Source organism: Astatotilapia calliptera, chromosome 6 (genome assembly GCF_900246225.1).
Source record: "Astatotilapia calliptera chromosome 6, fAstCal1.2, whole genome shotgun sequence".
Taxonomy (NCBI): Eukaryota; Metazoa; Chordata; class Actinopteri; order Cichliformes; family Cichlidae; genus Astatotilapia; species Astatotilapia calliptera.
Genome location: NC_039307.1, coordinates 27,312,556 through 27,336,493, shown reverse-complemented (window position 1 = coordinate 27,336,493; position 23,938 = coordinate 27,312,556). Strand labels below are relative to the sequence as shown.

The following is a 23,938-nucleotide window of genomic DNA, read 5'->3' as shown; positions in this document are numbered from 1 at the left end:
AGACGGTTAAGTAAGGATTAGACCAGATAGGGATTTCTATCAAAAACGTGGATTTTGACCGTCTAAAGTGAAGTGTGGTAGTTTACAGGGAGTGCTTGAACGCATCACAAGTGCTCGCCTTTTTTGTCGCTGAAAGTAGGACCTAAACGTCTTTGACAGTTTGGGAGAGGTGGCTGCAGGGGACGGGTATCAGGTTGCTGATTTCCCTGGTTTTACATGGAGCACCTGTGTTTGAAACATTTAAAACTCTTTTTCTGGGAAGCCTGGAGCTTTCAGAGGAATCTGTTTCTTGAAAATGCCCAAACAAACAAAAACTCTCAGTTTGGAGATAGAACCGCGATGGAGACCTGCACTGTCCGAACCATGCCGTGCAGGGAACAGACTGTAGTTTCCGTTTGAGTCCCAAATTTTGACCGGAGCGACTATGGACAAGTTCCTCCAGATCGCTCCGCACTCCCTGGCGCTGGTGCTGTCGCGCCTTTGCAGAGGAGATGGAGAGGACTCACCGTCGCCACCGGCCTTGCTCTCAGTAAACTTAAAGCATCACTCTGGCTATGAGGTCTTCGCTAATTTCAAAGCCGTCAACATGCAGCATTTCTGGAACAAGGCGCTGACACACGCGCTGACAGAGATCTTCTTCCTGGGCTGGATAGATGAGCATGTGCTGCTGATCCAAGGGAAAGAGGTGCACCTTCAGGTCCTCAGGAACGGATGGACGAGACGGACCTTGCAACCTCCCGAGGGCTTTGACATCAAATACATAGGTGGGTAAATTGTCTAGACATGCGTGATAACAACTACAAAGCATCTTAGAAAGTTAAATGTAGCCTCAGGGTTTTCTTGTCTTCCCAGATGGATGTGTTCTAATATGGGTTGTTTGGGTTATAGAAACAAAGTACTGAGTCCTTTAGAAGTTTAAAATACCCTATTCATAGTTGGAGACAGTATTCAGCAGTAAAATAGACAAATCTTATCTCAAAGTTGTGTTAACGGAGATATTCATCAGAGTGAAAAGAACTTGCTCAGATGTCCTTATAATAATAGCCGAAGGAAGAAGAAGAAACAAAAATGTTCCCCATGTTCACCTTCTAGTGCTAGACTTCAGACTAGGCCTTTGAACTAACTGAAATTTTTCTTCTACAACATTTGTGATGATTAAATCCTGACCCATGAAGTTCAGGTGCAAACAACAACAACATTAAGCCGTACATATGTTTTTATTATAGTTTCATATGAATTCAAAGCACTCATTAAAAGAATTATCAGCTTCATTAAAAACAAAAAAACATTATAATTACTAATTATCTAGTAATGATTACTATAATTACTAGTTATCTCTGGCTCTCTTCCACAGCATGTCTTTGTCCTGTCTTCCTCCCCTAACTCCAATTATTTGTGGCTCTCTGTCAGAGCTTTCTTCCTGTTAAAAGGGAGTTTTTCCTTCCCACTGTCGTCAAAGCACTTGCTCATAGGGGTTCATATGATTGTTGGAATTTCTCCGTTTTCTTTGTGTGATTGTTGGTCTTTACCTTACAATATAAAACGCCTCGAGGCAACTATTGTTGTGATTTGGCGCTATATAAATAAAACTGAATTGAATTGAAAGCTGGATCGCTCTATTAAAATGCTGTCCACTTTATAAACTCCCTTTTTGGTGTGTCGTGTGAATCCGTTCTCATCAGCAGATCTTCTCGTCTTTTCTGGCTCTTCAGAGCTCTTCTGTGTTTTTGTTTTTCACGCTGACGTCCACACCTCTTTTTTTACGAGCTGGCAGAAACTACTGATTGGCATTTTTAGAGGTGAGAGCTCAAATATGTTCTCCTGCAGTTGAATAATTGAATAATGTGAGTCTGTGAGTAACGTTTCGACTGGCTAGCCTCAGTGGAAAAAAAAGGGAGTGTAGGCATCATATCACCTTTTAACCTCAGCTGCTTCATGTCATGAGGCTTACTCATCCAGATAGCACAGACAGGATTGGAGCCCAGTTTGACTCCAGTTCAGCATTCCCACACTCTGATTCCGATTCTTCTGACAAGGCCATAACTCATATATGTGCTGAGACAGGTTGTGACGACTTGAAGTGTTGTCTAACCACTGCACCATCATACTGAGAGTTCATCATACTGGGTTTGCTCTGTGTGTGCATACGTCTGTGTTCAAATGAGACAGAGAGGCGTGCAGCTTGTCAGAGATCATCTTATTTATGTTTATTTCACAATAGAGCCAGGGTTTGAATCATCTTGTTTTATCGGTGAGCAGCATCAACCTGCAGCAGGGCAAATGCAAACAGAAAGGTCAGCAGGGTTGGGTGTGTGAAAGAAGTGAAGACTAAAAGTTTTAGTACTTGTCTTTTACTGCATAGGCTGATATCAAGAGTCTGCAATTTGAAGAATATGAGCAAAAGCATGGTTTCCAGGATTGTTTGCCGTGGACGTGGATCCTAAAAACCTAAATGTGGAGGAAATTATTGTGATTCAAATGATTGCAGCCATGACAGTTAATAACTTTGATAATGCTGACAACATTAGTGGTCATTTGAGAATAAAGTCCTGTCCATATATAAGGTAAGCAGTTGGCCACTGCTTACTCTCTGGCTGGAAGCTACTAGCCCAACAGCATCCTTTGCTCCCAGTAGTAAAAACTTAAATTCCATCCATCCATCTTCTTCTGCTTCAGCCTAAGCAGAGAAGCCCAGACCTCCCTCTCCCCAGCCACCTCCCCTAGCTTATCCAGGGGGAATACCAAGGCGTTCCCAGGCCAGCCGAGAGATATAATCTCTCCAGCGTGTCCTGGGTCTGCCCCGGGGCCTCCTCCCGGTGGGACATGCCTGGAACATCTCACCCAGGAGGCGCCCAGGTGGCATCCTTGTCAGATGCCCGAACCTCCTCAGCTGGCTCCTTTCGATGTGGAGGAGCAGCGGCTCTACTCTGAGCCCCTCCCGAATGGCTGAACCTCTCACCCTATCTCTAAGGAAGAGGCCAGCTGCCCTTCAGAGGAAGCTCATTTCTGCTGCTTGTATTCGCAATCTCGTTCTTTCGGTCACTACCCACAGCTCGTGGCCATAGGTGAGGGTAGGGACGTAGATCGACCGGTAAATTGAGAGCTTTGCTTTTACACTCAGCTCTCTCTTCACCACGACGGACCGGTGCAGCTTCCGCATCACTGCGGCCGCAGCACCAATCCGTCTGTCGATCTCCGGCTCCCTTCTCCCATCACTTGCGAACAAGACCCCGAGATACTTGAACTCCTCCACGGGGCAGGAACTCATCCCCGACCTGGAGTGGGTACTCCACCCTTTTCCTTAAAAACTTAAATTGATTGCCTTAAAGTTGAGATCCGTTTGACTGCACAGTGGTATGTATGCCATTACAACATTAAATTGACTTCACACACTCACCTACCACACTTTCACTGCTTGTTAATATGAGTACCTAGTCAATCAATCACATGGCTGCAGCTCAGTTCATTTAGGCATGTAGACATGGTCAAGACGACGACCTGAGGTTCAAACTGAGCATCAGAATGTGGAAGAGAGGTGATTTAACTGACTGGTTTTTGGTTCCAGACGGACTGGTCTGACTGTTTCATTAACTGTTGATATTCTGGGATTTTCCCCCACAACCGTGTCTTGAGTTTATAGAGAATGGAAAAAAAGAAAATATTCAGTGAGCGGCACATCTCTGGATAGAAATTCCTTGTTGATGCCAAAGGTCAGACGAGAATGGCCAGAGCTGATATGAAGGCAACAGTAACTCATGCTTGTTACAACCAAGCTATGTAGACGAGCATATTCATCAAAGCTGATGAGCTACACAGCGGAAGGCCACACCTGTTCTTAGCTTAGCTTACACCTGTAAGCTAAGAACAGGAAGCTGAGGCTGGTCTGATGGGGGTCAGAATTTAGTGCAAACAACAAGAAAGCACAGATCCATCCTTCCTGGTATAGGAGGAATGGGAGATTAACAGCTGACAAATCTGGAGCGTTATTACTGAAGCAGCATTATGTTATCATGTTAAAATGAAATTTTGTAAATTGTTGCTAGACCTTTTTCTTAGGTGAATCTCTGGATTGGGTTCTTCATATCATCAAATAGCTCAGCAGATATTTTCCAGGTAGACTTTCAGGGTTATTCACTTCATCTTGCTGTTTAAACAGTTGTAGAAACACAGACCATCAAACCAAACTCTTCACTGTTAAATTTAATAAAATAAATAATTATTTTTGTCTTGAGTGACTTTACAGTGAGTGTTATCTTAACTCTGCCTTTGAGCTGCTTGAAATCAACTCTGCTGAGCTGAAAAGCTGCTAGTTCTGTTACAAAAGACGTGATAGATTGGGATTGTGTTGTTCTGTGAGAAAAGGTGGCATAGCTTGATTGATACCGGTGAAGCAAACACAGATAAGCTCTGGAATGTTTGTCTTATAGCTAATAACTCACCAGACGTTATAAATCCTGAACCAGCTGACTTTGTATGCTGTGAATCCAGATGCAAATGACTTTCTTATGTATGTAAGCTTTGTGTAGGATACATATTTTTAAAACTGAACCCCAAAAAAGACAGACTGACATCATTTAGAAGTCATCAGTTAGCTGAAGGCTGTTTTTGTTGTTCTGTTGTAGTACAGTTTAAGGGGTTGTGTTTTTGCACTTACCACCACTAGGAAACCTATTCAGTCTCTGATTTTGTGGTGTTGTGTTGAACTTGAACCATTTTGCCTCTTTTGGCCTGATTTCAGTTTATTTTTTCCAGATTGAAACACTCAATATGTGTTTCTTTACTTCTTTGTGAAGTAACAAAATGAACTATAATTGTGATATCTCAATGAAATCTTCTGATTTTCAAAAGTGAGCTGCAAGTTTTACTGACTCGTTTTCCCAGCTGTGGTGTCAGGATGTTACTTTTTGGTAGACAAGTTCTAACAAAGATCAGACAAATTTCCACCATAGGGTACTCATTAACTAGAGGTAAGTGTTGGGGGGTAATACATACACACACACACTGATATGATATTTCATTAGCATTGCTATGGAAAGAAAATTCTTCAGAAAAAAAGCTTCAGGACTTAAACTATGCAGTGAATTTAAAAAAAAAGGACTGTACTTGCACATAGTCCAGATTATCAACCAAACAGTCTGAGAATGTTTGATTGGGGCTGTGAGCCAAATAGCAGTCGGATTAATATATTTAGAGAAAAGTTGTGGATTTTCAGCTATGTGGAAACAAAGTGTTTTTTAATAGACGACTCAGTCTGATTAACAGAGGGACTTTGTATCCTTTAGCAGCCTACAAACAATAGACAGGGGATGGGGTGTACCCCTTAGGAAGGAAAAGTGGAGTATTTGTTCCACAAAAAAAATTCTACTCAGCTGCATTCCCAGCCACAGCACAGCTCTCCACTGGACGGAAAGGGAGGGTTTTAGGAGAGAATTGAGGGAAATGTTTGACGCAGCGGAGAGATGGGATGCTATATATCTTAATGTCAGATCAGGATGTGTTATGGTGACTGTTGTGTCAAAAAACCCCCCAAAATATTAGTGTCTTAATTCGAGAGTTTGAGGGAACAAAAACATGTAATGCTACGAATGTGCCGCAGGAGGGCAGACCGCTGGGAAAATGCTTCTGCTTCTGTTTGTGAGGAAGTTGGATGTGAGTGTGTGTTGAGTGGAATCTCTCCAGGAGCATCACTGTTAGTCAGTCGACCAGTTTAGTCCAGTATGGTGGACTAATGCTATGGTGTTTGGTGCAGTGTCCCTTTGGGGTTTTTTTTTATTATCAGGTGACTATTTTTTGCAATATTTTTGTTAATGATCAACTAGTAGCAAAATTTAAAAGTAGTAGATTTGAATTTATATACAACCAAGTACAAAAAAATTAAAAAGGCAGCTGATAGTGGTTTAAAATTTGACCAAGACATCCCGTTTTCCTTACTACCTTTCTTTCCCATCTTCACCACATCAGGCTTGAGATGATCTATAAACAAATGCGTTTAATGTACAAAAATTAGTTGGCAGCATGCGTGATGATAGCGTAGATGCACCATATCGCCAAAAGTATTCGCTTATCTGCCTTCACACACATATAAACTTGTGTGAGATCCCAGTCTTAATCTATAGGAGTTAATGATGTATGCCCAACCTTTTGCAGCTGTAACAGCTTCAACTGTTCTGGAAAAGTTTTCCAAAAGACATAAGAGTGTGTTTATGGGAATCTTTGATCATTCTTCTAGAAGAGCATTTGTGAGGTCAGACGCTGATGCCGGACAAGAAGGCCTGGCTCATAGTCTCCTCTCTAATCCATTCCAAAGGTATTCTGTCAGGTTGAGGTCAGGACGCTGTGGAGGCCAGTCAAGTTCTTCCTCACCAAACTCTCTCATCCATGTCTTTATGGACCATGCTTTGCACACTGGTGCTCAGTCATGTTAGAACAGGAAGGGATAATCCCCAAACTCTTACCACATGAAGCATTAAGAGTTCCTTTCACTGGAACTAAGAAGAACTCCTGAAGAATAACCCCACATCATAATCCACCAGAATTTACACTTGTCACAGTACAGTCAGACAAATACCATTCCCAAACCCAGACTCATCCATTGGATTACCTCAGTGGGATTTTTCACTCCAGAGACGATGTCTCCACTGCTCTAGAATCCAGTGGCGATGTGCTTTAAACCAGCGGTCCCCAACCTTTTTTGCGCCACGGACCGGTTTATGCCCGACAATATTTTTACGGACCGGCCTTTAAGGTGTCGCGGATAAATACAACAAAATAAAACTAGTACCGGTACCGAAAAAAAGAAGATTTATTCATAACACATGTGAAAAGACCCAGGAAAACAGAGTTAATGATAAAAACAATAACAAAATAACGCTGAAAACCAATAAAAACCTTGAAAACCATACATTTCACACCTGAGCCTCAACTCTCGTGGCCCGGCACCAAACGACTCACGGACCGGTACCGGTCCGAGGCCCGGGGGTTGTGATGAGGAATGGTCTTTATAAGTACTGACTCTTAATTAAGATTAAATTGCCACTAAAAGTCTTCAAAGCATATTGTTCTTCACAAAAACTTTCGAAGATCTATTCCTGCCCTGTCAGTGCTCTAAGGTGATCACAACTTGTTGACTTCTGCTCGTCATCCTGCTTCTTAGCGATTGAGCACAGATTTTTAGTCAGATAAAGATCTGATCATTGATCCAAATTGTAATTTGACAGTTTCTTGCCTCATGGTTAGGCCTTTTTCCTTATGACATGCATAGTTCCACTATGGAACATGAAACTAATGTGCTGCGCATAGAGTTTATAGCTCTGTTATTTTTCAACCTTTCCCTTGTTGGGCTTCTACCAATTCATTGTCAAGTGTCTTAGGCTACGTCCACACGCACCCGGGTATTTTTGAAAACGCAGATTTTTCTATGCGTTTGCACCTTTCGTCCACACGTAAACTGCGTTTTCGGTCACTGAAAACGGAGATTTTTGTGGACGTAGCCTTAGTTTGTGCTAACTTTGTCTTAGTAGTCTCATCTTTACATTTCCTGAGGATATCTTACAAGTATTAAAAGTTGAAATAATCAATAAAACAGTAGATTCACATATTTATGTGAATTTTTACATCATTACTACTTTCTTATGCGTGCTCCAGCCTCAAACCTTTCTAGAATTGCCCTCAGGAGATGCAAGCTTAAAGGCAAACAGCTCACTTACGACAAAGTCCATGTCATGTCTGATAAGGACAAGAGCTGATGCACACTACCTACTTTGGTGTTCTGTATTAAAAAAGGAAAACTTTAATCATTCTCTCGGGTCCAAGTCACCAATTTCAGGAGAAATTTGTGAAAACAGCTCATGATGCATGTTTTTTTCTCAGTATATGTACCCGTGTCTTATAGGCAAAGTTGAAGGATCTCCATTTTTCAGCATCACTGCAGGAGCATCGTGTGTCCGTAGAACAGGCAGTCCTTGTGCGTGCGTGTGTGTGTGTGTGGAGCCTGTCTGCTTTCTATTTTGAGTAGCTGGCTCTTTAAGAGAACAGCACTCAAAGGTAACAGCTATGAGATCATCGGCTTGCGTCGTCATGGCAACAAAGGCTGTTGCAGCACTACTGAGAAATAAAATGGCTGGCATGGTGGTGTCGCTCTCCCTCCTCCTCCTCACCACCCCTCCTTTGCTCTCCTCTTTCTTTTTGGTATCAGTGAACTGGAGCAGATTGGTTGTGACACCGTCCACCCCTCTGCCTGCACCCCATCCTGCCCTCACACTTTTCTGCTCCTTATTCTATCCCCCACCTCAACCGTCCATTCACACTCCACGCATGTGAGTCAGCACGAGCCGGCTTCGAGCGGAGGAGCTGTCGCTTTTGGACGTTATTAGGGTGATGCTTTTGGGGTTTTCGGTGCTCCACACAGTTAAGTTACTGAATCAACTGGTGGAAAGCGCTGATGAGAAAGACCCAAATCAGCAGGTTTAAAATGACTTCCACACTAGGTTGTGGCTTCACAGTCAGCTGAGAGACAGAAAAAAAGAAAAAAAGAGGAAGGCTGATTGTTCAAGGGGCCCCTCATCCTTCAAGAGTACAGCCAGTAATACGGAGAGGGTTGGAGAACAAGAGTAGGAAGGGAGGATGTAGAGACTGAGAGTTTTTGCAGTTCCCCTGGCTATCATCTGGATGCTGACATTTATTTATTTTTTTCTTGTATCTATTTTTCGAGCTGTTAATATTTGCTCTCCTTTCTGCCTTCTCTACGTCCCCTCTCTCTCTCTTGCTCTCTCTTGCATCCTCTCCTCTCCCCTCCCCTCAGCCTCAATCACCCAGACACAGACGCATGCATGCTCACGCAGAATCGCGCGCAGCAGGCGGATGCGCGCATACACTCTCTCTCACACACACATACACACACACACACACACACACTCACACACTCTCTCACACACACACACATACTCACACACCCTTCCTGGAGGTGCTGGGAGCAGCTGCAGCATTAGCGTTGAAAGAGATTTGCCGTTGACTGGAGTTTGCATCCCCCCCGTTAATGAATGGATGCTATGGCGATCAGCTCAGGAGCTTCTTCCGTCGGATTGCGGGATATGGTGGATATCTATTCTTGAATTTATTTATTTATTTCTATGCTCTCCATTTTTTTCTCCCCACCCTCTGCTGGTGTGCTGTTGTCGAAAGGACGATGGGGTCTTGTGCTTGATCGGATAAAGATGGAGGTGAACGTGGCGTCTCCGCTGCTTGGCATACTATTGAGGTTTCACTGCCCATTAGGGTGAATGGAGCTTTTATTTCTGTGTTTTTTGAAGCGGGCTCTTTTGTTTTACGGGGATCGGCCGAGCACTCCTGTGGTGAATTGAGCTATTGTCGAAGACTGGGCCTCTCTTAAGCTTTGAATCTTTGACCATCCATCCGTCCCCTGCCTCTCTCCCCCTGCTACCTTCTACTCGAAAGGAACAAGCAGATCCCAAAAACCTCCGCTGAAATCTTCCCTCACCGTCCTCCTTCTTTCCAATGCCCCATTTCCCTCATCTCTACCCCTGCCCCCCCACCTCTCTCCTGCTCCCTCCTCCCACATCAGAGTGGCTACGTAATGTGCCTCCCTACGCATGCAAATGGGGATGCTACGAATGGTGGCTGGGACTGATGTCGATGAAAGGGTGATGCCTCGCGCAGTCACCTGCACCTCTGCTGCCACTGCCATCAATCCAGATCAGCCTGGGAGAGCCCAGCAGCCGATGACAACCACCCACAGTGCGAACACGGTCGTTTGTAGCTTGCTCGTGGATGTAAATGAGACATGTGTATGTGTGTGAAGGAGCACACTGGTTCCTGCCATGTCTGGTGTGTGATCGCTCTAGCGGGACGTTCTTACTAATGCGGGGGAGGCACTGAGCCCGAGGTTTGTCGACCTCCCCCTGCACACCCCCCCCTTCCCCCTTTCCCCTTCTCCCTCCTTCCCTCCCCCCCCCCTCCCTCCCACCCCATTCCACCCCCCTCCCTCCAACCTTATCCCGAGAAGCCCAAGGGGGGTGAAGACCACCTGGTTTAAAAAAAGAAAAAAAAATACGATTTTGAAAAAAGGGGGTCACGATGAAGAAGAACCGCAGCAGCAATCTGCGGCGGGCCTGGCCCAGCTCGGAGCTCGCCGAACGCCCGCTGGAGCACAACCTCTCTCGTAGTGAGAAAGACATCCGTGTGCAGAAGCAGCATCTTCCTCCGCCTCCTCCCCCTCATTTCTCTCCATCCCCGCCAAGTTATCGTGCGCCAGGTGAGTCAGGCCCTCCCACTCTCAGAAGCTCCACCCTCTCTACTCACGACTGCTCAGTCAGTAAACTTTGGTCGCTCTGAAGTAGGAGGTGTTAACAGCTCCTTTTTTTCTTTTTTTTTAGTTTTCCAGGGTGTTATCATAGAATCAATGACTTTATTTGCACTTTAACGAGTCCTGCTTTCTTTCTTAAGGTTTAGGGCTTCTTGTTTTTCATATTCTGAATTAATATTGTAGTGTTTTAGTAGATTTATACGGTGTGTCTGAATAGTCTCAGTACAAGAACAAGTTGTGCATTCTGTGGCAGATTTGTATTTTGTGTTAGATAAGATTATGTAAAGGCTTGTGGCTATCCCAGTATCAGAAATGCAATTACCGGGAATTTTTTGATCCTTTCAGTACTTCTGTTACAAACATTAGCTTGTTCCTCTGTTCTCTTTCTCTTTCTGTTTTTTTTTTTTTTTTTTGCTTCTTTGGTATAAGACATTATAAAAGCAAACTAGGAGGGGATTTACTTTTGTGCCGATCTTGAGCATACGTGGCTTTTCTTATGTTTACTAGAATACACGTAAAGCCTTGTACAGCCACATACAGCTTAATAGGGACTGTGATACTGAGTAGAGATAACGTCATTGTGTTGCTTAACTGACCATTCAGCTGAGCAGGCTGAGGAGGCAGAGCCCTGCACACATTTCATCCTAGGCAGAGGAACCATGGGCAGCACCAGATCTGTTTTCAAGTTGCTGAAGATGAGGAAGCACAATGCTTAATGAAAGATTAAATATAGATGCTCTGATGATGCAGTTTCTGCACCTTGTCATATGATTGTCAATCACCTGATGCAGGTCAGAGGACAGGGTCACTACAGCAGATGCCGCAGCAGTGGATTCAGTGTGTCGCTTTGCAACCTTTCAGCAGAACCAGTGTTTGCTCTTTAAAGGGCTTGAAGCTCGGGCGCCTGGTTGTAAAGATGATTTCACTACTCACTACAGCTGACGGCAAAGCTAGCTTATGGAGAATTTATCTGGGGTAGGTCATCAAAAATAGCTTTTCATTTAAATTTCAGATATGCTGATTGTCCAAGTTCCTGTTTCTGTTCGTAAAACGATGTTAATCAGATAGCTGCGCTGTGGAGATTCAGGTGATCTCATACTCCGGTCGCCGCAGCAGCAGCTGCCTCGCTTTGCTAAGCTACGAGAAACGGGAGGAGCAAGAGGCTGAGGAAGCAGAGAGGAGGGGTGGAGCCGTTACAGGCAGGCGGCATACACACTGCTGCTGTTTGACCATTACATCATAGCTTCACACGCTGCGCCTGCTGTTCATTCATGATCTAACAGTTGTGCTTTTGCCTCCTCCTCCTCCTCCTCCTGCAGGTGACGTGTCTCCGATCAGTATGTCACCTATCAGCCAGTCACAGTTCATCCCGCTGGGAGAGATCTTGTGCTTGGCCATCTCTGCTATGAACTCTGCCCACAAGCCTGTCAACCAGGAGGCACTGGTGGAGCACCTCACTGCCAGCTTCCCAGGTATGCCCTCGCACCTGCGTCTTAACATGGTACTGCACTCAAACATGCCTTTAATACATACAGTATTAAAATAAAATGGATCAGTTTTTGTATAAATATGATAAATTTAACACAAAGTCATCCTCCATTTGGATTTATTCAATATAATTAATACACGGTTTGAACAGTATTGGCCAGTCAGTTTGTCCAGTTACGTTTAAATCCTCTGAAAATGGGAAACTGTGTATAAAAATGGCTATAAATCTTGAACAGTTAAAAATTTTAAACTCAAAGCATGCACTTTGATAACATCCTGATTATTTGATTTGGAATCCACTATAGTGGTGTACAGAAGAAACAATAACAACAAATGTATGATTTTCCGAAACATTATGGCCCTAGCAGCATCTTACTTTCATATTTAACATTGTAAAACTCGTGCAAGAGAATTCAATTTTATGAAACTAGAGTGTTTATTGAACAAGTACAAATTCAAAACAAAAAAGAAAAGACATTAAATCAGTAATATCACTTTGCATATGTGAGTTTTAAATTTAGCTATATCCAGCATTTTTATACAGCCGTTTCCTCACAATAGCTCTGCATGTGTTTTGACTGGTAGAGGTCTCAAACTGTGATCATTGTGTAGCCTGTTGTCATTCACAGATATACTTGCATATGTTTCCTTGCTGTAAAGCAGTTAAAATAAATAGTCGCATCATTTCTGTGTTAAAAACTATAACTGATATAATGTCAATACATTATATGAATGTCTATATAAAGGTTATGAGTGAAGTGAACAGCTTTTGATGATAACTGGGTATTTATTAAAGGGTCAGTCCATGTCAGATCATCACATGCCACCCAGCTGAATATGTCAGATATGCCTGAAAATGTCACACAATGCCTATATTTTACAAGGTGATATAAGATGTGAGTGATTATCCCAATCACTTGATGCATGTGGATGTGATATTAACAGAAACTTACTCTTTCTGAAAAAGGTGTTCATATCTGGAGGATATGATACTAAAGGTTGATGAAAATGAATTTTCCCCATATTTAAGTTGGAACTATTCACCTGTTTTGGACTGTTTTAACCTCCTAAGACCCGAACTCTTTAATGGCATGCATTTTTAATTTCTCTTTGATATTTGGGCTGATTGGGACCTGATGAATGTAAAAACAAAGAATTACCAGATTTTTTTTTTTTTTACCTAATTTTTGTTTCTGAGAAAAATGAGAGCTACATATGAGGATATTCATTTGAAATTTCGATAGAACAGTAGCAGCATAATGTCCTGGTTATCAGGCCCTTGTAGAGCAAAATTGAGTATTTTGGTCTAAATAACCCAAAATGTGATGTCCATCTACAGGGAGTGCAGAATTATTAGGCAAATGAGTATTTTGTCCACATCATCCTCTTCATGCATGTTGTCTTACTCCAAGCTTTATAGGCTCGAAAGCCTACTACCAATTAAGCATATTAGGTGATGTGCATCTCTGTAATGAGAAGGGGTGTGGTCTAATGACATCAACACCCTATATCAGGTGTGCATAATTATTAGGCAACTTCCTTTCCTTTGGCAAAATGGGTCAAAAGAAGGACTTGACAGGCTCAGAAAAGTCAAAAATAGTGAGATATCTTGCAGAGGGATGCAGCAGTCTCAAAATTGCAAAGCTTTGAAGCGTGATCATCGAACAATCAAGCGTTTCATTCAAAATGAATGTCAGAAATGTATATTTGTGAATGTGGAGATGTTATATTGGTTTCACTGGTAAAAATAAATAATTGAAATGGGTATATATTTGTTTTTGTTAAGTTGCCTAATAATTATGCACAGTAATAGTCACCTGCACACACAGATATCCCCCTAAAATAGCTAAAACTAAAAACAAACTAAAAACTACTTCCAAAAACATTCAGCTTTGATATTAATGAGTTTTTTCGGTTCATTGAGAACATGGTTGTTGTTCAATAATAACATTATTCCTCAAAAATACAACTTGCCTAATAATTCTGCACTCCCTGTATGTGGACGCCAGGTCCTAGGAGGTTAAAGAATATAATGTGCCTTGTGTTTAATAAGGTTTAAACAAAATATTGCTCCTTTCCTGCAAAATTGTGGTTTCTGCAGGTCTCCAAATATGCTGCCAGAGATTACACATCCAAATTATTAGTGACATCAGACATTGATCATGTTTGCTTGTTTTTTAAATTAGGAATTGAATGGAATAGCCCAAAAACAAATCTTTTCGGAAACTAAACGTGCATTGAATCCAGACTAGAAATTCTCACAGTTTATCTGGAGTTTGTGTGGAGACACTGGCACACATGGCAACAATAATTTGCACATTTGTGAAGGCAACATTAAAACCTGAACAACATTTTCAGGTTTTGGGGGCAGCATGTGCTGCTATCCAGATGGCTTCTAATGGAGGGCTTTGCTTATTTCAGCAAGATAATACCAAAGAACATTCTGTACGTATTACAGCAACATGGCTCAGGAGTAATAGGGTCTAAGTGCTAACTTGGCCTGCATGTTGTCTCAGACTTGTCATCCATTGAAACCATGTACTGTATTGTGAAAAAAAGCATACTGCAAAACATGCATCAAGTTTCTGAACAGCAAGAATGGGAAATGCAAGCTAAACACCAATTAGCTGTAAAACACTCTTTTTATTTAAAGTCAAAACCCCTTCATTCTCACGGCATGGTCATGTTTAACCTAGAAAACACAAATTTATTTGGGATTATCAGGGAATTAAATAGATTACATTTAAAATTAAAATACTGGATCTGTTTTTGTGGTAAACTTTCACCTGTGGTGAACCATCAACAAACCAGAATCCAAAAAAATCCTGAACTACATTCACCAAACATAAGAAGCACACTAAAGATGGCATATGAGTAAAAAGTGAGACTACTACTACATTGTCCTTTAACACAGGGTATTTAATAGCCTGGATTTGATTACAGTTGCAGCTGGAAAAAAAATCCCTTGGTTAAGACTGTTCAATTGGGTAACTTTTTGCATATAAAGAGGGAAATTCACTTTGAGCAGCGTGTCATGAAAAGGTGAGGCAATGCAACACGTGTTAAATAAAAGTTTAAAAAAATAAGTAAATTCAAGACATTGCTGATATCATCCCCTTTTCCACTTCTTTCTAAGTCTTAGTCTCTAAGTTTTTTACATTCCACTTTCTTTGCCTGCAACAAATGTTACCTACATGCCTGTATTTGAAGTGAACTTCAGGAATTTGAAGCTTTTAAAATAAAGCTGTGACTCAAATAATTTTTCATCTGTTTTCTGCAGGTGTGCCTACACCCAGCTCAGAGGTTTTGCGACATACCCTAAACATGCTGGTGCGAGAGAGGAAGATCTACCCAACTCCAGAGGGCTACTTCATTGTCACTCCCCAGACCTACTTTATCACTCCTTCTCTCATCAGAACAAACAACAAGTGGTATCACCTGGATGATCGACTGCAAGAGCGTCCACAGCAGCAGCAGCAACAACAACAACAACAACAACAACAGCCACAGCAACAACCTCAGCATTGTGCTACACCTCAGTCTGGCAATGCCACACCATCCACGCCTGGCTGTCTGAGGGAGAGGCCTCCTCGCAAGAATAACAATGATTCGTACAATTCCTATCGCGAAGACCCGTCCAAACATCACCCCCCTGCACTCCCGAGCAAGTCACCAAAGGAGCACAGGGGAGATTCCTATCAAAGTAAGCCACCCAAGGATCACAGCGGCGGGGATCCTCCGCTGAGTGCGTCAGCCAAGGAGCACCGAGGTGAGCCGCCATCGTACCCCCATCCCCCGGCTCCCACCTCTCCCCCTGCCCAGCAATCGCCGTCTCAAGATCCAGCTGATAAGGGCAAAAGCATCACTTCTTTCCCCTATAAAACTGACACTCTGACCAAAAAGAAAGAAGGTAGTGGTGGGGGCGGCGGAAGCGGCGAGAAGCAATCCAAAAGGTTTGGACTCAGGCTCTTCAGGCTGAGTTTTAAGAAGGACAAAATGAGGCAGCTGGCAACCTTCTCAGCCCAGTTCCCTCCGGAGGAGTGGCCGCTTCGTGACGAGGATGTGCCAACCACACCCATCCCCCGCGAAGTGGAGATGGAGATCATTCGCAGAATCAACCCCGACCTAACGGTGGAGAATGTTGCGAGGCACACGGCTGTGATGAAGAGGTTAGAGGAAGAGCGCACGCAGAAGAACAAAGCGGGGTCTTCAGCCCAGCACAGCGCACGCAGCAGGAGGGGCAGAGGCCACCGGAGGGCTCCACATGGTAAGTCCCGCTCTCATAGCAAACCGCGGACCTCCAGGGGAGACCCATCTGAGGGTTCAAACTGGGATCTTGTGTTCATGGAAAGGGATTACCGCTTCTTTAGCCACTCGTTAGTTCGCTCACCCCGAGAGGCTATGTACACCTTGGAGCGCAGGCGAAGTGGCGGCGCGACATACCTGGTCCACAGCAACCCCAACATCACTGAGTCATACTGCCCTGTTACCCCTGAGTGGGATGTGTCTGGGGAGCTAGCTAAGAGACGGACAGAGATGCCCTTCCCCGAGCCTTCACGTGGAACATGCCAGTCCAGAGTGCAAAGGAGTCACAGTCACAATCAGGACAGGAAGTCTCGTCACGAGAGGTCAGATCAGGCGAAAGAACGATCTCGGTCCATGGACAATTCTCTAAAAGGCCCGTCACTGGGTGCACCAGAAGACTTTGAACCAAGTCTGGAGGAGCGTAGTCATTACTACACTGATGATGGCACCCTGCGGGCCACGCAGAAGTCCTCCCATTACTCAAGGATCATGTTTTCTGCTGCTAAGTTCCACTCTGATTTCAATGTGCCTGATTTGGGGAAAGGGAGTTTGGATGAGTCAAGGATCCGGAGTACAATGGAGAGGAACAAAAGCAGAGACAGCCTGCCAACGTACAATGAGCTAATGGGACTTTCTTCTAAGCCCTCAACAGATGAGTACTTCCAGTGCAATACGTCAAATGAAACAATCTTAACTGCCCCTTCGCCTCAGGCAAAATCAGAATATGACACATTAACCTCATCAGGGGGACTCCGAAAGGGCTCTCCGGCTGACCGCCAAACGCCTCACCTCACCTCTCCTCACACGATGGAGTACAAAGAGGACTTGTCGGCAGCAAAAGGACAGAACGGCTCAACGCGACTGACGCCAAGCCAGACGCCGGAGCCGGCGCAAAATGCCCGTTTGACGCCACACCAACACAATGTCGATCCCGGAGGGGGAGGAGGTGGTATGGTGATCAAGAGGAAAGAAATCTTCAGCAAGGACACTTTGTTCAAACCTCCACACAATGCCTTGTCCAGCGGCTACGTGGACAGCAGCTACACCAAGTCTGGCACATTGCGGAAAGCCTCACATGCCAAATCAACAGAGGCCCTAGACAATCCTGAGCCCCAGCAGCCTTCCAATTCAGCGACTTCCTCAGCGTCACCTGCAGTTTTACAGGGCTGCTTAGAGCCAACAGTCCCCTCCGCCTCCTTTGACTATTATAATGTATCCGACGACGAGGAAGAGCCAGAGGAGGACTCGCACAAAGAGTTGGCTTCGGCAGAGGACAACAAAGACCACGGGGAAGGGGGTGGTAATGGTGGAGGCAGTGGTGGTGGTGGGGAGGGAACCATGCAGTGGCTCCTGGAACGGGAGAAGGACCACGATCTGCAGCGAAAACTGGAGACCAATCTGACTTTACTCAGCCCCAAGGAGACAGAGAATAGCAGCAGCCAGAAGTCAGCCCACTCTGCCCGTTTGGACAGCATGGACAGCAGCAGTGTCACGGTGGACAGTGGATTCAACTCCCCCAGGTATGTGCTAAAGTAGAGCTGGGCGATATGAGATTTTTTCATATCACGATATGTTTTTTTTCATTTCAGGCGATAACGATATCTATCACGATATGAGCCAAATAACTATATTTGTAAGATTTAAATGTGCCGTTGCTCACAAGTAAAATGTGAAATAATCAGCAGCTTGTTTTGATTTAAATATTTATTTCCCATAATAAGTTCAACAGGGTAGATGTACTTAAGGAACATGAGACTTTTTCAGATAAATAAAGGCAAATATTGCAAACTACACAAAAGGCAGCCGCTAAAGCGTTTAAGTTTCAAAATAGAACAAACGAAACAGACTAAATTGTCAATTCCACTTAGAAACAAAATATTAATTCTAAAAATAAATCTTAGTTTGTTTTACAGAAGAACAGACAAAACTGACTAACTTTTGTCAATATCAAATAAACTGAGAACTAAAAGGAAATTCTCAATCTCTCCTTGTTGTATAGCTGAGCTTTTCAAACAGTTTTAACAGTTACTTTAGTCTGACAAAAGCCGAATGACGAGTTAGCGCTTCCAGTCAGAGACTGAGGCTACGTCCACACGTACACGGGTATTTTTGAAAACGGAGATTTTCCGTTTTCGTTTTAAAAAATAATCCCGTCCACACATAAAGGCAGAAATGAAGGAAAACGCTGCTATGAACATGCCAAAGCTGCAGGTGGCGCTAGATTCCTAACCGTGCAGAAATGTTGGCCAATCAGAAGTCTAGAAGCCTCGGTGGGAAAAAGTAAATAAAGCTGGGGCATAGAAGCAGAACCGAGTCGTATGTGTGGAGGGACAGTAACTGTGTGTATATGTAAGCATTTAAACACTGCAGAGAGTAGAATTAACAGTAACAGTATTGTAGAAATTCATTTCACCGAAACAATAACGTGGCGCACAGTGTGACGCATGCACCAGTTTATTGTATTTCCAGACTTGCTTTCGGCACAATTTGCAGTGCACGCTACTCTGTTTTTTGTCAGACTTGAAATAGCCGAAATACCTTCACACTACGGAACTTCTATGGCTCTTCCGTTCGACAATCTCTCCGGCATTGGAACCATCATCTGTTTTCTCTTCGGTCACGCTCGGTTGATTTTTCTAGTCGGCACACTCATTTCCTCCATTACGCGCTGGCTCCATTACCCGCTGGCTGCTTCCCAAACAAACACACGTGCGGCGTGGCACTTGTGCTGTACGTAACAAGTCACGCGACGTGACGCTGCGGCTGTGATTGGTTCGGCTCTGCGCTACTTGATTTGGATTGGCTGACCCTTTTTTTTTTTTTTTTCTTCTTTTTCTAAGAGGACAAGAGCGGCGAGGTCTATCGCGATAGCTTAATTTCTCTATCGAGTAAAAGTTATATCGCGATACATATCGTTATCGTTCTATCGCCCAGCTCTATGCTAAAGTAAACTGCGTATGACATAAAAGTGCAACTTAGAGTGCGGTTAGGATGCTGAGGTAGAGCACACGAGGGCCTGAATATTTCCTCTAAAACAGATGTCGTGGTTATGTGTACTTTGTTGAAATGAATAAAGCTTCTTGCACCCAGACCTTAGTGAAAGATGTCATGGGTCAATATGAAGGCTCCAAGACCAAAGAATACTTAATTATAATTGATCTTTTATCCCGTCGTCAACCTTCCTGGTTATGAATCTATTCACTGTAGCTGGCTAACAATCAACTCATCTGAGACTACTCATATCAGTGTCGTGTTACACTGTTTGCTTATCACTAGGCTGAAAAAATATGAGCTTTCAGCTTTGGCAATAGTGCTGTAAAGGTTCTGTATGTATGTCAAAGTCCATCCATTGAAGATGCTGGTTTGTGCTCATCCACCGATGTGCTTATTTAGCTGCTGACTGCTTTGTTTAAAGCAACAATGAGGTTTGTGCATGTGTAAATAGGGTGTGAACATCCTCACAGTTATTCTTTTCAATAAATAGATGAAAGTGTGCAAAATGGCACGCATTAACATCAGATTCTTGATGGTGAGCAATAAACCAGTCTCTGCCTATCAAACTTCTATTTTTTTGGTCTTACAGGATCTGCACAGTTTTCACTTTAAACACACACGTACTCGGTGGATGACACTGAGTTGTAGGAGGGTTGTGTCATCATACACAGTATGAGCTTAGATGGGCGTAACTACTGTGATGTCACTGTCGGCATCTGGCATGGTTGGAAAAGACAAAAACAAATGTGAAGAGGATGAGCGGGTCTGAGTGTGAAACTGCACACTCATTGATTTATGCCTTGTGATTGACAATTTATTAGCTAATGACTGTGTGGTTTCATACCATGGGAAATCTTACCACAGATGATCAGGATTTATAGCAGGAAATATACCTTATTTTTTCTTTTTTTTAATTCAGTATAACCCAAAATGAGTGATCAAGCCCATACAATCAGACTTCTACAGCACCAGTCTTTTTGACACCACAGCCCTCTGCTGGCCTTCAGACAGAATGCAGGGTTAAGGCACCTCTGCTTTGGCTTTATTGCTCAAACCTGGAAGCTACAGCTATGTTTGCAGTGGTCATTACTTTTTGGAGAAGGTAATCTAAAAAGGACTGTATAATATACTATATGGACAAAAGCACTGAGCCGCCTACATAGTGCATTTTGCGAAGCTCCTGGTGTACAGTATTTGTGCTGATGTTAATGCCAGAGGAGGTTTGGAGCTCTGTAGCTATTCGGTCAACTGAGTATTGGCAACATTTAAGCGCTACTGATTTGGTTCTTTATAGCGAAGTTGCTTTAGTTCCTAAACGCTTCCACTTTCCAATATTGCCACTTACATCTGATTGCGGAATCACTGGGAGGGTGGAAACTCCACAAACTGACTTGATGCAGCATAGCATCCCATTACAGTACCACGCTCAAACTCACTGAGAAACATTTCTGAAAGAACAAGCCTTTCTTCCAGAAATGTTTGTAAAGTCAGACTGCATGGCTAGGTGCTTGATTTTATGCACATGTAGCAATGGGACTAAAAACACTTGAATTCAAAGATTAAACAGCGTATCCCAATACTTTTGTCCATTATGTAACCAGAGATGGGCGTTGCTGTAATCTGATTACTTTTTTCAAGTAACGATTAAAGTAAGAGATTAATATTGCAAAAAAAGTCATTTGATTACTGCTGCTTTCCCATAGCCATGCTGCGTTACTGCGTTACTAAACCGTGATTTTGTTTGTGAGAGTGTCGCGTGTCAATGGTGTAAGCGCGCGCGACGTCTGTGGCAGCAACAGACGTGTGCAGATCAACATTGGATAACATGGAGGGCGGGAGAGAGTACGACCATGCAGCATTTAAAGCTTGGAAGTACTTACATTACTTTTGAGTTTGATTCCATAAAAAGTGACAAAAACATTAGCGTCCGCTGTAAACTGCATGGAAACAAAACGTCTTTCTACAGCGAAAACTTAACCTTCAAATCTGAGCAAGTACCTAGCACGCTGCCACAGGAATGTGAAATTCACAGAGAAACCCCCGGATCCTTCCACTGACATGACCTAATTAGTTTTTAAAATAAGTAATCAGTAAAATAACTGGATTACTTTTTTGGACAAATCGACAGTAATTAGTAACAATTACTATTTTCAAGTAACTTGACCAACACTGGTTTTAACTGTAACAAACTTAACTTTGAAAAATACCCAAAAGTAAACAGCGGTACATAAACGAATCATACAAAGCTATTCCAACTCCATATTTTACTGGTTGCAAGCATCTGTTTTACAAGCCATTTCTGTTTCTTTGAGTCAAATATGAAGCAAGATTAATGTGTGAGAATCATGTGTGAACCAGTTCTGGATAAACTGACAGACAGTACAGGGGTGTATATCTTCCAGAAGCTTCTAGAAGGCATGCATGCTCTCATTTAATATTATCAAAAAGTAAAAATTCAAACCTAAAGCAATCGATGCTGGGCAAGCTCCAAAAAATGTTGGATGCTACACTTGGTAAAATAGAACATCTGCCATTAAACCTGCCTTACTATTATAAATCTTTGCTTTTCAAACTCACTGGCACTTACAGTACTACTTCGCATTTTGTAAATGTCTCTAGTTGGTAAAAGAGAATGATGGTAGATGTTTTCACACACTGATGATCATGTGTAAAATGGAATCGCCACTGTAATACATTTTTAAATTTTGCTGTGTATTTAGTGTTGATACAAATACGAATATTTATTTATAAACTAATAAATATCCTGTATTTTGGAACTTAACATTGGGCTTAAAGATACAAGAAAGTAATTAGCATAATCGACATGTGGCAGATCTAATTGTTAACACTTGACTTACATTACCTTTTTGTTTAATAGCGTGATAATTTTGTCAGTAACCTATCATCTTTTTTCCCCTCAGCATTCGAAGTCTGCTTTAAAATGGTATCAAAAGTATTTCAGTGGGTTTCCAATATGTTTTTTTTTTAAACAAACTCAATTTATGTAACTCAATTTTTGTAACAAAAAAACTGCATGTCATGTTGTCTTTGTCGTGCAGGACACGTGAAAGCCTTGCATCCAACACATCCAGCATAGTGGAAAGCAATAGACGGCAAAATCCAGCGCTGAGCCCCGGCCACATTGGCACCAGTAGTATCGGACTGCCATTCAGCTTTCGCACCATCCCAGAGCCCCCCACCACACAGCCTGAGAAACTCCAGAAGTCATCGAACTGCCTGGCCTCCATCACCAGCGTCTGACAGGCAGCACAGACTGAGACCATAACGGTGGTGGAGGAGAGAGGAAAGTGGGGTGCTTCACCAGTTTTTTTCCACCCACGCTTTCCTCAACCAACACACACACATAAACACTCACACGCGTACATCTTCAGACTCCTGAGAATCCATTTACTGGGACTGTTATAAAAACAGGCATGGCTTCAATAGACTGTTCCCACAGCTTCAAGAACTTAACTGCAAAAAACAGAAGAAAAACTACAGAATATCCAGACAACTGTAGGTGAAGGAACCTACCTGAAGTACTTTGATTTTGGTGACATGGACTCTAGTTTGGCTTATATCAAGATTCTTGACTATTGGTATTGGAAAGTAGTAGACTATAGGATTCAAGTTACATTTGGAAATATCAAGGAAAAAAAACAACTTTTTATATTGCTTAACAATACATGTCCAATTAAATGTTCTCCTTCCTGAAATAGTTCTTCAGGACGATTTAATGTATCAGCACAATGTCAAGATAATAAAAGTTGATCCTGAGAACAACAAATGAAAGATATTAACACATAAATCAGCTCAGATTTGTGTACCGCAATGCAAATTATGTATGTATACTCGATACTTTTGATATCCTAATTATTATAATGGTGGTATTAAAGATGCTATGTGACCAAAAATGATGTTTGGGTAAAATTAGCTGCACCTCACCGCCTACACAAGCATTGCAGAAGATCAAACGGCTCTTGCAGCGCAGCGTGGTTTTGTGTCTGATTTTTGGAGCTTTTCTTCATATCACATGTGATGTTCAGGAAAAAGCAGATGTTTAAATTTCGTTTTTGCCTCAGGACCTGAGTGTTGGCCTAAAAGCTGAAGTCATAGGTAACGGCACATTTTCAACGCTCATGCTGAAGTTGTTTTGGAGCGCTCAGTAGTCTAATCATAATATTCCCGAGCAGATGGAGTGTGTTACCTGTGTTTTATCTGCTTAATGAAAGGTAAAAATGTGGTGCATTTTGGGAAAAATTGGGCAGATTTGCAATAGCTGAATCAGTTGTGGTTTTTTGTAAAAAATTTTGTTGGTACTTTTATTCTTTTTTTTTTTTTAAATTTCAGTAAGTAGGCCGTTCCTGTGGCTTACACGTTAGCCTGCCAAGCAAAAGATCCATGGCGTGATTCCACAAGGAGATGCACATTGTTTTGGGGTTGCATCTGGTGTAAATATCAAACGTGCTGTGGTGACGCCCTGCAAATAAGAGAGTAGCTGACAGTCACTTAGTACATAAAAGTTCCTGTTAAAAGTCTCAAACTGACCAGAGGTGATTAATCAGTTAACTAAAAATCAACCTTTCTGATGAAAGTTTTGGTTGATCTTTGACCAAAAAATTCTAAAAACTTGTTTCTGCTCTCACTATGTTTTTTCGAGAGGGCTTCTCATAGTCCATTATTAGTCTCATAAAACGACTCACTGTGGGCTTTGAGTGGACTTTGAGGACTTTTGATGATCAGATGGTAAAAAATAGAATATTAATTAGATCAATCAATAATGAAATTCATTATTAGGTTTATCCCTACACACGGTGCACTAAGGCAGAG

The 23,938-nt window shown here is 42.6% G+C and overlaps 1 protein-coding gene across 2 annotated transcripts; it reads left to right on the top strand.

Moving 5' to 3' along the window:
* Positions 1 to 146: 146 nt before the first annotated feature.
* Positions 147 to 23,022, top strand: stox2a (storkhead box 2a). 2 transcript variants are annotated; one of them, XM_026171438.1, is made up of 4 exons: positions 147 to 764; positions 11,641 to 11,793; positions 15,090 to 17,634; positions 22,168 to 23,022. In XM_026171438.1, the coding sequence occupies exons 1-4, from the start codon at positions 425 to 427 to the stop codon at positions 22,367 to 22,369; spliced, it is 3,240 nt and encodes a 1,079-aa protein (XP_026027223.1). In that variant the 5' UTR covers positions 147 to 424; the 3' UTR covers positions 22,370 to 23,022. The 2 variants fall into 2 exon arrangements, with proteins under 2 accessions (XP_026027223.1, XP_026027224.1); XM_026171439.1 differs by lacking the exon at positions 147 to 764 and adding an exon at positions 8,644 to 10,270.
* The last annotated feature ends 916 nt before the right edge of the window (positions 23,023 to 23,938 follow it).